Genomic DNA, 11,884 nt, shown 5'->3' with positions numbered 1-11,884 from the left:
ACAAACACTATGATGGATCTATCCTGTTGTAGGGGAAGGGAAGGTGCTGGAAAGCCCGGTCTAAGTTCTGCAGGCCACCCTCTTGTAAAATGTGACTCTAAGTGCCATGTCTTTAATGTCCTATAAATAGACATAAGCCAGCCTCTGTGTATGAGAATAGAGCCGGCCATGTATGAGGGCAGAGGAAGGGCAGTTGATCGCCAGAAGGGGAGTTGATTTCATTGCTTTCCTGAGGCGGCTGAAGGGTCAAGGAAGACAGAGTAATGCGGACTCCTGTCCCCAGCCAAAGTAGCAGAGCCACCCAGGAGGAACCCGCTTGGGAGGCAGGTGGGGCTGGACTGTGTCACAGCGCTTAGCGGCGATAGCCCCGGCTGAGTGTCGTCAGTGTGGCCACTGGCATCACCAGATCCCTCGGGTGAGGACCAGTCACCGCGCCATCTCCGTTTTCCTCACTGCATTCACCTCCCCCAAATACTCTTCTTCACTCAGATGTCTCTCGTCACCTAGTCTGGGCCCTGAGGGATGGGGCAAAAAGTGCGGCGCTCCCAGGTGGCAGTGGTAAAGAATCCACCTGCCAATGCAGGAGACGCACGAGTTCGATGCCTGGGTTGGGAAGATCCCCTGGTGAATGGAATGGCAATCCACTCCAGCATTCTTGCCTGGAGAGTTCCATGGACAGAGGAGCCTGGTGGACTACAGTCCATGAGGTCACCAAGAGTCAGTCATACACACACACACATACACACACACACACACACACACACACACACACACACACACACCAAAGGAGCCCGAATGCCATGGACAGAGGAGCCTGGCGGACTACAGTCCCTGGGATCACAAAGAGTCAGTCAGACGGACAGCGAGAGACAGACACCCTCCCCCCCAAAAGAACACGCACGCACACACACCCAAAAGAGCCCAAAGCTGGCTTTTCTGTGCTTTTGCTTTTCGTGGTGGTTGTTGGGAGCAGACGCTCCAAAGGAGCGGAGCCGTGAGGCCAGGCGAACTCGGTATTACGAGTCAGTCAGAGAAAAAGGGTTCCTGTTTCGGCTGCTCGGAGGAGCTGGACCGCATCGCCTTCCGGGTCGGCCAAGTCCGGAAGCCGCCCTCGCGCAGGGCTCGAGGCAGGAGCAGAGCCTCGGAGACTCCGACACCCTGCGCTTAGTTCCCCGGCGCTCCGGGAGGCAGCGGGAGCCGAGGGGACCGAGCCCTCAGCCCGGGCGCGCCAGGCAGGGGGCGGGGCCGCGGGTGGACCGCCGCCCGGGTCCTGGGTTCTGCGCATGCTCGGCTCGCCGGCCCTCCGCGGTTTCGGGGCTGGGGAGGCACCGCCCGCAGCGGGAGCCGGCATATGGCGCAGGCGGGGAGTGCTGGTCCGGGGGCCTGCGGTCGGCGGGGCGCGGGCGCAGGTGCGGGCCCGGAGCGCGCGCCTTGGCGCTGGGCCCCCGCGCTGCTCTGGCTGGCGGCGGCGGCGACGGCGGTTGTGGCGGGCGACCCCTCCCGGCGCCAGTGGCCGGTGCCCTACAAGTGAGTGCGCGGCTGGACAGGGCGGGAGCGGGCGCGCGCGCGGCCGAGGTTTTCTGTCCAAAGTGCTTGGGGGCGGGGCGGGTGGGAAGTTGCGTCCAGGTCGCGTGATCGTGCGGGGGAGGCGCCGGGAGATGCTCTAGGCGCGGCGAGGAGCGAAGTGGAGAGTTCCTGGGGCGCGGCTGTTCTTTGCACGGTCCCCTGGGGTCTTTCTTCCTCCCGGGACCCTTGAGCCAGTTGCAAGGTGACTGTCCCGAATCGTGGGGGAAAAGGGACTAATGTTATTTCGTCGCGTGATTTTCGGATACAAATAGCTGACAATTTGAATAGTTTGGGGAGACCTAATAATGTATTTTCTATCGTGTCAGGTCCTGTCATTAGTTATCGTGAGTGAGTAACATTTGCACGCCCAGTTACCAGTTAACCTAGCTCTCTTGGGACTTCCCGTTTTTAGCACTCAAAGTTGGGTTTCTAGGGAATCCCCTCGCCACGTCCTGTACCCCCGCTTCCTGGCTGAGTGGCCTCGTCTGTCCAGAGTCTTCAGCCAGGAGGTAGGACGCTGGTCTTATGCTGTGGATGCGGAGATGTAGGAAGGGTGTTTGAGCCTTTGAACTAGAACAGTGTTTACGTAGCCTAATTATCAGAGGTGGCTAAGCAGAGAAAAGGAAGATAGTGTCAACATCAGGCAGGGGAAAACCTAGCAGCTTTTGAAAATGCACACCCCTTTCGGATGACAAAATAGCGAGTTGCCAGGCAGGATAACCTCCTGGTCCCGAGCGAGTTCTAGGCTCTGACCGCGGCAGATCGAGTCAGGCCCCATCATCACTAGCTGTGTGATCATGGGAAAGTCGCTCAGTATCTCTGTGCCCACATATCCTGAGTCAGAAAGTAGGAATAGTAGTTATGTCAGGTTTTATTGTGGTGGTTAAATCTAGTAAAGGCCAGCCAGCATTTCAGTCCTGATAACAGTATTAGTGTATTCTGCTCGCTGAATGGCTTACTGGGCCTTCTTGTTTTGCTTGATATACAGGAATAGAGAAGTTTGAAGCTGGTTTTCTTGAAAATGTTATTAACAACAAAATGTTCCCCCAAAAGTAAAAATTTAATATTCAGTAAAACAAAGAAGAGATTGAAATCCAAAACTACTTGATTTACATTTAAGAGTTTGAAATGTTAAGCACGTGCCTTCATTTACCCCCATAATAAATTTTAATTTTATTACGTTCACACTTAAATTATACTTTTGAAATTACCATTGACCTAAATTTGATTTTGCTGTAAGCAGGTGAAATTTATGTATAGTTACTATTCATTTTTAAATCAGGTAAGCACATGTAAAACAGGTAAAATTTTAGGTGAGTTTTTAATATTTTTGTCTAAATCAAGATTTAAACTTTTTAAGTTATAGACATTTTTGTTGATGTGTTAGGATTGTGAAATAATAGATCTGGGAACTTCCCTGGCAGTCCAGTGGTTAAGACTTTATTTTCTAAGGCAGGGATGCAGGTTCGATCCCTAGTGAGGGATCTATGATCCCACATGCCTCACAGCCAACAAACAAAACATAAGCAACATTGTAACAAATTCATTAGACTTTAAAAAATAAATGATCCACATTTTTAAAAAAATCTTAAACAAAACAGTAGGTCTGGCTAGGGCCTCAGAGATCTAGGATTCTTAGAGGACAGATGAAGTGAAGTGAAAGTAGCTCAGTTGTGTCTGACTCTTTGCAACCCCATGGACTGTACAGTCCATGGAATTCTCCAAGCAAGAATAGAGGAGTGGGTAGCCTTTCCCTTCTCCAGGGGAATCTTCCCAACCCAGGGATCGAACCCAGGTTTCCCACATTGCAAGTGGATTCTTTACCAGCTGAGCCACAAGGGAAGCCCAAGAATACTGGAGTGGGTAGCCTATCCCTTCTCCTGCGGATCTTCCCGACACAGGAATTAAACTAGGGTCTCCTGCATTGCAGCCGGATTCTTTACCAACTGAGCTATCAAGGAAGTCCATAGAGGGCAGATAGCAGCTTGTTTCTCCCTTTTCTCTCTCTCCCCAGTGCTAGATATGAAAGGTATATAGTGAGCACCTGCTGATCTCGATTCACTGTAGCCCTCTGGCTGCTACTACCACGGCCCTCTCGGGCCCCTTCTTGATGCATTACTGCCATGACCTCCTCACTGACCTCAGCCTTAATTTGGCTTCCCTCCCCAACCTCTTCTCATTCATAAAATGGTTTATTTTGGAGCAAATTCAGTTGTATCACACCTGCTACTTCAGATCCTTTAAGCCCCTTCCTGGGCTCAGTCCTCCCCAGTTGTGTGACTCGGGGCGGGGGGCCTCTTCACAGTGTCCAGGGATACCTAGTTGTATTGCACGTCTCAGATACTGTGTTTTCTATAAACTGAAGATTTGTGACAACCTTGTGTTGTCCGATTTTTTTTTTTAGCAATAAAGTATTTTTTAATTAAGGTATGTATGGTTTTTGTAGACATAATAAGGTTACATGCTTAGTAGACCACAGTATAATATAAGCATGATTTTTACATGCACTGGGCTGGGAAACTGAAAAATTCCAGTGACTCACTTATAACATTATTTAATGGACTGTGGTGGTCTGGAAGCGAATGCACACCATCTCCGGGGTGTTCCTGAATTAGCTCAGAAAGACAGTCCCTGCCTCCTCTTGCTCTCACCACTCCTGCCTCGAATCTTGAATTCCAGTCTTATAACTACTAAGCGGCTCAGTGGTAAAGACTCTGCCTGCCGCTCAGGAGCCACAGGAGACCTGGGTTCGATCCCTGGGTCAGGAAGTTCCCCTGGAGGAGGGCATGGCAACCCAGTCCAGTATTCTTGCCTGGAGAATTCCATGGACAAAGGGCTTGGTGGGCTACATGGACTGTAGCTACATGGACTGGTGGGCTGCAGTCCATGGCGTTGCAGGGTTGGATGCAGCTGAGCACGCACATAGCCTGCTGCCCTTCATGACTTGTTTAATGCCTTGCCAGCTGTTACCTCTCCTTGAGTAGAGGAATAGCATTTTATGTTTTGTTTCCCTCTTTCCTAGTATAATAGTAGATCCTCAATAAATATTGAAGGAATTCCCCCCTACAGACTGTGTGCGCTCCGTCGTGTCTGACTCTTTGCAACCCCATGGACTGTAGCCCACCAGGCTCCTCTGTACATGAGATTTCCCAAGCAAGAATATTAGAGCAGGTTGCCATTTCCTCCTCCAGGGGGTCTTCCTGACCCAAGGATCGGACCCACATTTCTTGCATTTGTTTCCCTCCTTCCTACCATAATATATTCCTAGTATGATACTCAATAAATATTGAAGGAAATATTGGCAGATTCTTAATAGAAAATATGTTCTATTTAATAATGATAATTTTTTAATATTGTTAACATATGGAATGTTTGGGAAGTTAAATATCATTGAAAACTACTCTTTTATTCAGGAAATATGTCTACTAAATAAGATGTAGAGCTATAAACATTTCAGATGTGGTCCCTGTCTTCAGAATTCTCACAATGGGAGCAGGGAACTGGGAAGCAGGCAATTATCAGTGCTTTTAATGTATCATTTGCTATTAAAGACTCACTGGAGTTTGTTCACAGGATACACTATGGGCAGAATTTTGGATATTTTTTCTAAAAATGGTACAGTGAAATTAAGATCTGGATTCTAAGATCTATGAGAACCAAATTCCTCTTGGAATTTAAGTTGATGGTTTTTTTTTTTTTTTTTTCTTCATTAGACGCTTCTCCTTCCGTCCGGAACCAGATCCTTATTGTCAAGCTAAATATACTTTCTGTCCCACTGGCTCCCCCATCCCGGTGATGAAGGATGACGATGTCATTGAAGTCTTTCGATTACAAGCCCCAGTGTGGGAATTTAAATACGGAGACCTCCTAGGACACTTGGTAAGGCTGCATCTTGATCTTATAACTGGCTAATTAAGTGATTTGATTAAGTGGATTTGAGGGAATAATCACTATTCAAAGAACTGGTTTTAGATTATGTTCTTTGGTGTTCCTCTTCAGTTCAGTTCAGTCACTCAGTCGTGTCCAACTCTTTTTGACCCCAAGGACTGTAGCACACTAGGGTTCCCTGTCATCACCAACTCCTGGAGCTTGCTCAAACTCATGTCCATCCATTCGGTGATCCCATCCAACTATCTCATCCTCTGTCATCCCCTTCTCCTCCTGCCTTCAGTCTTTCCCAGCATCAGGGTCTTTTCCAATGAGTCAGTTCTTCATGTCTGTGGCTTAAGTTCCTCTTCGCAAATTTAAAATGAGCAGTCCAGAAAACACCAGGTTTTATGATGCTGACAGTTATCGATGCAGTTGCTCTCATCCCTTTTGATATTCTGAACCCAAACCCAGTTTCTGTACCCATATCCTAGAAGGAAGGAAAGGAGGAAGCCCAGAGCAGGGGGCAGGGCAGGTAGGCATTACTTCATGTCCAGGGCCTATTGTGCACACTTTTCCTAGGTTAGCTCACCATCTGAGCTTCTCATCACCTGAGAGGTACACAGAGTTCCTGAGTCTGTGGTGTGGAGACTCCTCTTACTCATTCTAAGCTCTAAGGAGATTCTGAACATCTCCACATAGCATGCAGTCTTCCTGAGATGAGCCACAGTGGCCAAAACCAGAGTGGATGAGGGCTGGTAGTTTGAGGAGCCATGAAGTGGACATGAGAATAGCAACAGGGAAGGGAAACAGTTGTTCTACTCTGTATGCACTTCTGGTATTGCATTTTCTCCTGTCTGGCTCCTGAACCAGTGGTTACTTCCCAAATGCTTTTATACATATATGACCTTTACACAGAAAATCATGCATGATGCCATTGGATTCAGGAGTACTTTAACGGAGAAGAACTACACGATGGAATGGTATGAACTCTTCCAACTTGGAAACTGCACATTTCCCCATCTCCGACCTGAAATGAATGCCCCTTTCTGGTGTAATCAAGGAGCTGCCTGCTTTTTTGAAGGGATTGATGATAGTCACTGGAAGGAAAATGGGACGTTAGTTCTAGTAGCAACCATATCAGGTAAGTTTCAAAAATATGGCAGAATTAGATGATTGAATCAGTATCCCAGTAACAGAAATGACTTTCATTGAGGCCTCTCAGTAATGTTCTGCTCTTTAGAGGTCATTTTATAAAATACACTTCCTGAATTACTAACCTTTGACCCAAACTATTATTCGTGCAAAACTTTAACTTATCATATCTAGAGATACATCTTCCCTATTGTCATCATAGAAATAAATGCTGAGAAACTTCATACAATTAAATTGGACTTTCAATAGAGTTTTAATCTCTGTCTTAGAGGTGACCACTAGTTTGTTCTCTGAATCTATGGGTCTGTTTCTATTTTGTTTTGTTTGTTTATTTTTTGGATTCTACAATATGAAGTCATATGGTAATTTGCCTTTCTCTGTCTGACTTACTCAATAAACATAGTATCCTCTAGGTCCATCCATGTTGTCACAAATGGCAAGATTTCATTCTTTTTTTATGGCTGAATCATATTCCATTGTATGTATATGCCACATTTTCCTTAATCATTCATCCCTTGATGGAAACTTGCATTACTTCCTTGACTATTGTAAATAATGCTGCCATAAATTTAGGGGTGCCTGTATCTTTTCAAGTTAGTGTTTTCTCTTCATTTGGGTTAAGTACCCAGGAGTGACTGTTTTCCATAGAAGCTGCACCAATTTACATTCTCATCTACAGTGCATGAGGCTTTCCTTTTCTCTACATCCTCACCAACACTTGTTGTTTGATGGCTTTTTTGATGATTCTGACAGGTGAGAGGTAACATCTCATTGTGGTTCTGGTTTGCAGAATTGGTGTCTTTTAAATGCAACCTGGGACTCTTTTAAATTGTGTATCGTGCTGTTTTCTTTTTTTCCTATTTTGCAATTGATGTGCCCCAAACCACCCCAATCATATAAAAGTCCATTTCTCCTTTAACAGTGCTCAGTATGATAAATGACTCCCCTTCTTTCATTCAGACCAGCTCACCTCTCTCCTTTCTCCGTATCCACCTACCTCATTATCTGCAAAATCTTCCTTCTGACATCACAGTATGACCTTATGGACAAGTGCTCATTGTTTATTCTGTAGAAGAGTCTGTAATATGCTGGCACTTAAATCTTTTGTTATTCATCTGCCTTGTGATTAATCCTGTTCGTTGACCTGTTTTCATGTTACCAAATAGTGTTTTGAAGTATTCTTATCTCTTCATCACAAGCAGTGGCTTTTCAGAGTTGGAGAACACTAAGAACAGTATCCTCAGTTCTAAGAAAAGAGAATTTATATTATTCTACAAGTTTAATTCCATACAGTTGATAAAAGCAGCCACTCTATTTATCCTATAGGGCTTGAATTGATTTTATGGACTCAAGCTGGAATAACCTAAGAAAGAGTCACAAACAGTGACAAAGTGAAATGTTGGGATCATGCTGTTTTAGTCTCAGATGAGGCTGTAACCATGCAGTATAGTATTTTGGTAACATTTGGAGAGATCCCTCTGGTGTGGTAGAAGGTGGTAGGAGAGAGTTTTAGCCATCCTAGAGTGTATATAATCCATGAATTTGGTCAAAACTATTTCCAGTTTAGTTGATTCATTGGAAGAATCTGTGTGGTGGGTAGAAAGATTGTAAGCAGACTCCCAATAGTCGCAAGTACAGGGAGAAAGGGGAGATACTAGATATTCAAGGTAAATGGGGTATGGGCTTCCTTCTCAAGGAGCCATTCCTTGAACAGCAGATTCATATCCTGTGCATACTATGTTTTGCATTAAAAAGCTTCATGTTTCACCCTCCTCAGTTCTTCATACACTGTCTTGGCCCCACTCACTCATTCCTTTTCTACAGCTTTTCCCTTGCTTCCTTTTACTCTTTTGCTTCTGAATCTAAGATTTGTTGAGCCGAGCAGAAAACGAGGGCTTCAGCATTTATATAATTTAGCTTTTGACTGTAGCTTAAATGGTTATAGAATTTGTATTTTTTTTATACACTTGTTATGTCTAATGTTTATATTATAGTTCAGAGGTATCTTGTGCCTTGAAAAATGAAACAAAAAAATTGGCTGAGCACGGATTCCTGTTTTAAGGTGTAGGTTTGGAAATTCAGAAACTGCTGTTTATTCAGGTACTTATGGCCTAAATCTGGTTAGAACATTTTACTTAAAACTAGTATGATCAGCTTTAATTATGTTCACATAATTTTTGTTTTGTTTTTAACTAGGAGGCATGTTTAACAAAATGGCAAAGTGGGTAAAACAGGACAATGAAACAGGGATTTATTATGAGACATGGACTGTCCAAGCCAGCCCAGAAAAGGGGGCAGAGAAATGGTTTGAATCCTACGACTGTTCCAAATTTGTGTTAAGGACCTATGAGAAATTGGCTGAACTTGGAGCAGACTTCAAGAAGATAGAAACCAACTATACAAGGATATTTCTTTACAGTGGAGAACCTACTTATCTGGGAAATGAAACATCTGTTTTTGGGCCAACAGGAAACAAGACTCTTGCTTTAGCCATAAAAAAATTTTATTACCCTTTCAAGCCACATTTGTCAACTAAAGAATTTCTGTTGAGTCTCTTGCAAATTTTTGATGCAGTGGTTATACACAGAGAGTTCTATTTGTTTTATAATTTTGAATATTGGTTTTTACCTATGAAATACCCTTTTATTAAAATAACATATGAAGAAATCCCTTTACCTAACAGAAAAAACAGAACACTCTCTGGTTTATAAAACCTTACTGCTTTTCTTTCTACCAGCACATCAGTTTTTCAGGGAGTGGTTTTACAAGTGTGGGATTTCTTAGGCCTTTCTTCCTTGGGGCAGAAAGCTAACATACTCATGGGCAGCATTGCTTGCATAATGGTACCTCAGGAATTTTTGGAAAGCTGTAAACTCTTACCGTGTTGGCCAAAGTGAACCCATGAGGTGATCTGGATTTCAGTCTCCAAGCTTCGTTCATATGGAGAATTATATCACGTCAGATATAAAGGATCTTTGGACTCAAATGGTACATTGTGGGTTGGTGTGCTGAGGCTTAAATTAAAATACCCTTGGTGACATTCTCATGGTGGGAGCTACTTTTTCAAGGTATGATGGTTATGCATTTTCTCATTTAAGTACAGAGTTTTAACAGACTTTATAGCCTTTTTAACTTCAGGAACCAGGTCTTGCAGTTTGATTTTGTTGATTTCACCTAACCTTAAAGTGTAATTTGGACACCAAAGCTGGAGCGGTCATGTGTCCAGATGCAGTAAAATCAGTGGTGAAGAGCACAGGTTTCCACCTAACATTTCAGAACTAGCCAGAAACCAGTAATTTGTGATTTAAGCAACTTAACATTTCCTAACGTCAGTTTCCTCATCTCTAAAGCGACATCAGGACTGTTACAAAGATTGAAGCCATGTATAGTTTGGTCTAGTGAGGTCACAATAAGTGGTTAACTGTAATGATTAATCAAAGAAGAAACTGCCATCATTGATCTTGTCTAATGTTGTTTACATGCCAGCCTCTCCTGATTTTGTAACAACCACTTAGACTTTGAACTGGCAGCTTAGTGTTTCTGCAGTTCTTCAAACATACAGGTCGTGGGAGCACCTGACTGCAAGTTATGTCTGGGTGAATAGGCACACTCTTAACTCCTTCACTGCTTCACAGTCCTTCCGCCACACGCTGAAGATGCAGCAGTAGATGGAGGTACACTTCCCAGAGAGGGCAGGTTTTTGTCAGGGATCACCAAGTAGCTGTGCTTCTCCTAGGGCCATCAAACAAGGTTTCAAGGTCCTTAAAGTGTTTGATGATCAACTGAACACCTTATTTCTATCCATGGGAAAAAATACTAGTCAGTAAAATGATGCAGAGATCAGAGGAAACAGTCTGTATTTAATATTTAAATGTACCAATCCTATTCCGTTTCTGCCCACATTTGAGTGCTTCCTAAGAGGTTAGCACATTGAGTTTTCATAAAAAGCCTAAGCATAGGTACTGTTTACATGATTCAACTGAGGAAACAGACCTTTCCACAGCTACCCAACTCGTGGTAATGGAGCCTCATTTTGAACCAGGTTCTGCTGACCGAATGGGATGCACTGTCAAGCAGGGTTTTTCAGCGCTACTCAAAGTGTGGTCCTCAGACCAAGGCCTGGACCAAATGTGACTAACCCCATATGCTACTGGTCTATGAGGAGGTACTCTGAAAGCAACTTGGACTAATTTTGTTTCTGCTGAATCTTAATTTAAAAAAAAAAAAAATGGAGCTTGTATTTTGCTTTTCTTTCACTTGTCTAGGAATTCATAAGTCTTCTTCAAAACTAGAGGCACTGAAACAGTCTGAAAACAAAAACCCAGCCCTTTAGCACAAGTAGCTTGAGAAGCACTGCACCATTATGCTGATGCCTGCTGCAGGGAGGGCATCTTACCCACGTGGACACAGAGAACTTGCTCTCACTGCTTCCATCCAGCCGACTCATGTTAATAGCATAAAACATTCCTCATTACTTTTGCCTCTAACCTGCTAGATGTCTTCAGAATATGTCATAAGAAAACTTGGATTCTGCACTATCACCATCTAGTGGCTAAAAGCAGGCAATGTCAGCTTCTACAGACTTCTCAGGAAAACTGCTCGGGGAAACTGTTTTGGACTTTTAGAACTGCACTGGGCTAACAAGCAGAAACTCCTGTGCCAGGTTTGTGATCACTGTAAATTACAGAACTTCTCTGCAAAGACAAATCAGCACATCCGTACCTGGGACTTGAATGCACGATTCTAAGTTACATTGCTTCCCTAGTGGCTCAGATGGTAAAGGATCTGCCAGCAATGCAGGAGACCCAGGTTCAATCCCTGGGTTGGGGAAGATGCCCTGGAGAAGGAAAGAGCAACCCACTCCAGTATCCTTGCCTGGAGGATCCCATGGAGAAGCCTGGCAGGCTGCTTACAGTCCATGGGGTCTCAAAGAGTCAAACACAATTGAGCAACTAACACACACAAAAAGCATTCACAGTTTTTCCAAGAATACAAAGTGAAGAAATTCTATGAAAGTGACATATGGATTCAGGTGACTGTAACAGTGTACAGCATTCATGTTAAGTACTGCTGAAGAATTTATCAAACCTGCCAGCTATGCTTAGAAGATGAAGGCTTTGAAGTAGAGATGATTCAGGAACAGGCTTTAAAAATGATTATCGGGAAACCAAAACACAAGCCAGGCAGGAATTTCCCAATTAAATTTTGCTGTCATCTGAACCACTATGTAACTTACATGTGATTTCTGTTTTTCTGTTAAGTTGTAAATGTATAAAATTTTGTCTATGAAAAACCA

At 44.1% G+C, this 11,884-nt stretch overlaps 1 protein-coding gene across 4 annotated transcripts; it reads left to right on the top strand.

The window, feature by feature from the left end:
• Nucleotides 1–1,203: 1,203 nt before the first annotated feature.
• Nucleotides 1,204–11,884, top strand: CLN5 (CLN5 intracellular trafficking protein). 4 transcript variants are annotated; one of them, XR_006544043.2, is made up of 5 exons: nt 1,204–1,527; nt 5,280–5,445; nt 6,352–6,577; nt 8,583–8,688; nt 8,785–8,925. XR_006544043.2 is itself a non-coding variant. In XM_044927216.2 (4 exons), exons 1-4 carry the CDS (start codon nt 1,352–1,354, stop codon nt 10,919–10,921), a joined length of 636 nt encoding a protein of 211 aa, XP_044783151.2. In that variant the 5' UTR covers nt 1,204–1,351; the 3' UTR covers nt 10,922–11,884. The 4 variants fall into 4 exon arrangements, 3 of the variants coding, with proteins under 3 accessions (XP_044783151.2, XP_044783152.2, XP_025118525.3); XM_044927216.2 differs by lacking the exons at nt 8,583–8,688; nt 8,785–8,925 and adding an exon at nt 10,854–11,884; XM_044927217.2 differs by lacking the exons at nt 8,583–8,688; nt 8,785–8,925 and adding an exon at nt 10,631–11,884.

The sequence above is a fragment of the Bubalus bubalis genome, chromosome 13 (genome assembly GCF_019923935.1).
Source record: "Bubalus bubalis isolate 160015118507 breed Murrah chromosome 13, NDDB_SH_1, whole genome shotgun sequence".
NCBI classification, from domain to species: domain Eukaryota; kingdom Metazoa; phylum Chordata; class Mammalia; order Artiodactyla; family Bovidae; genus Bubalus; species Bubalus bubalis.
The sequence above is the reverse complement of the archived record's forward strand: the minus strand, read 5'-3'. Positions and strand labels throughout refer to the sequence as shown.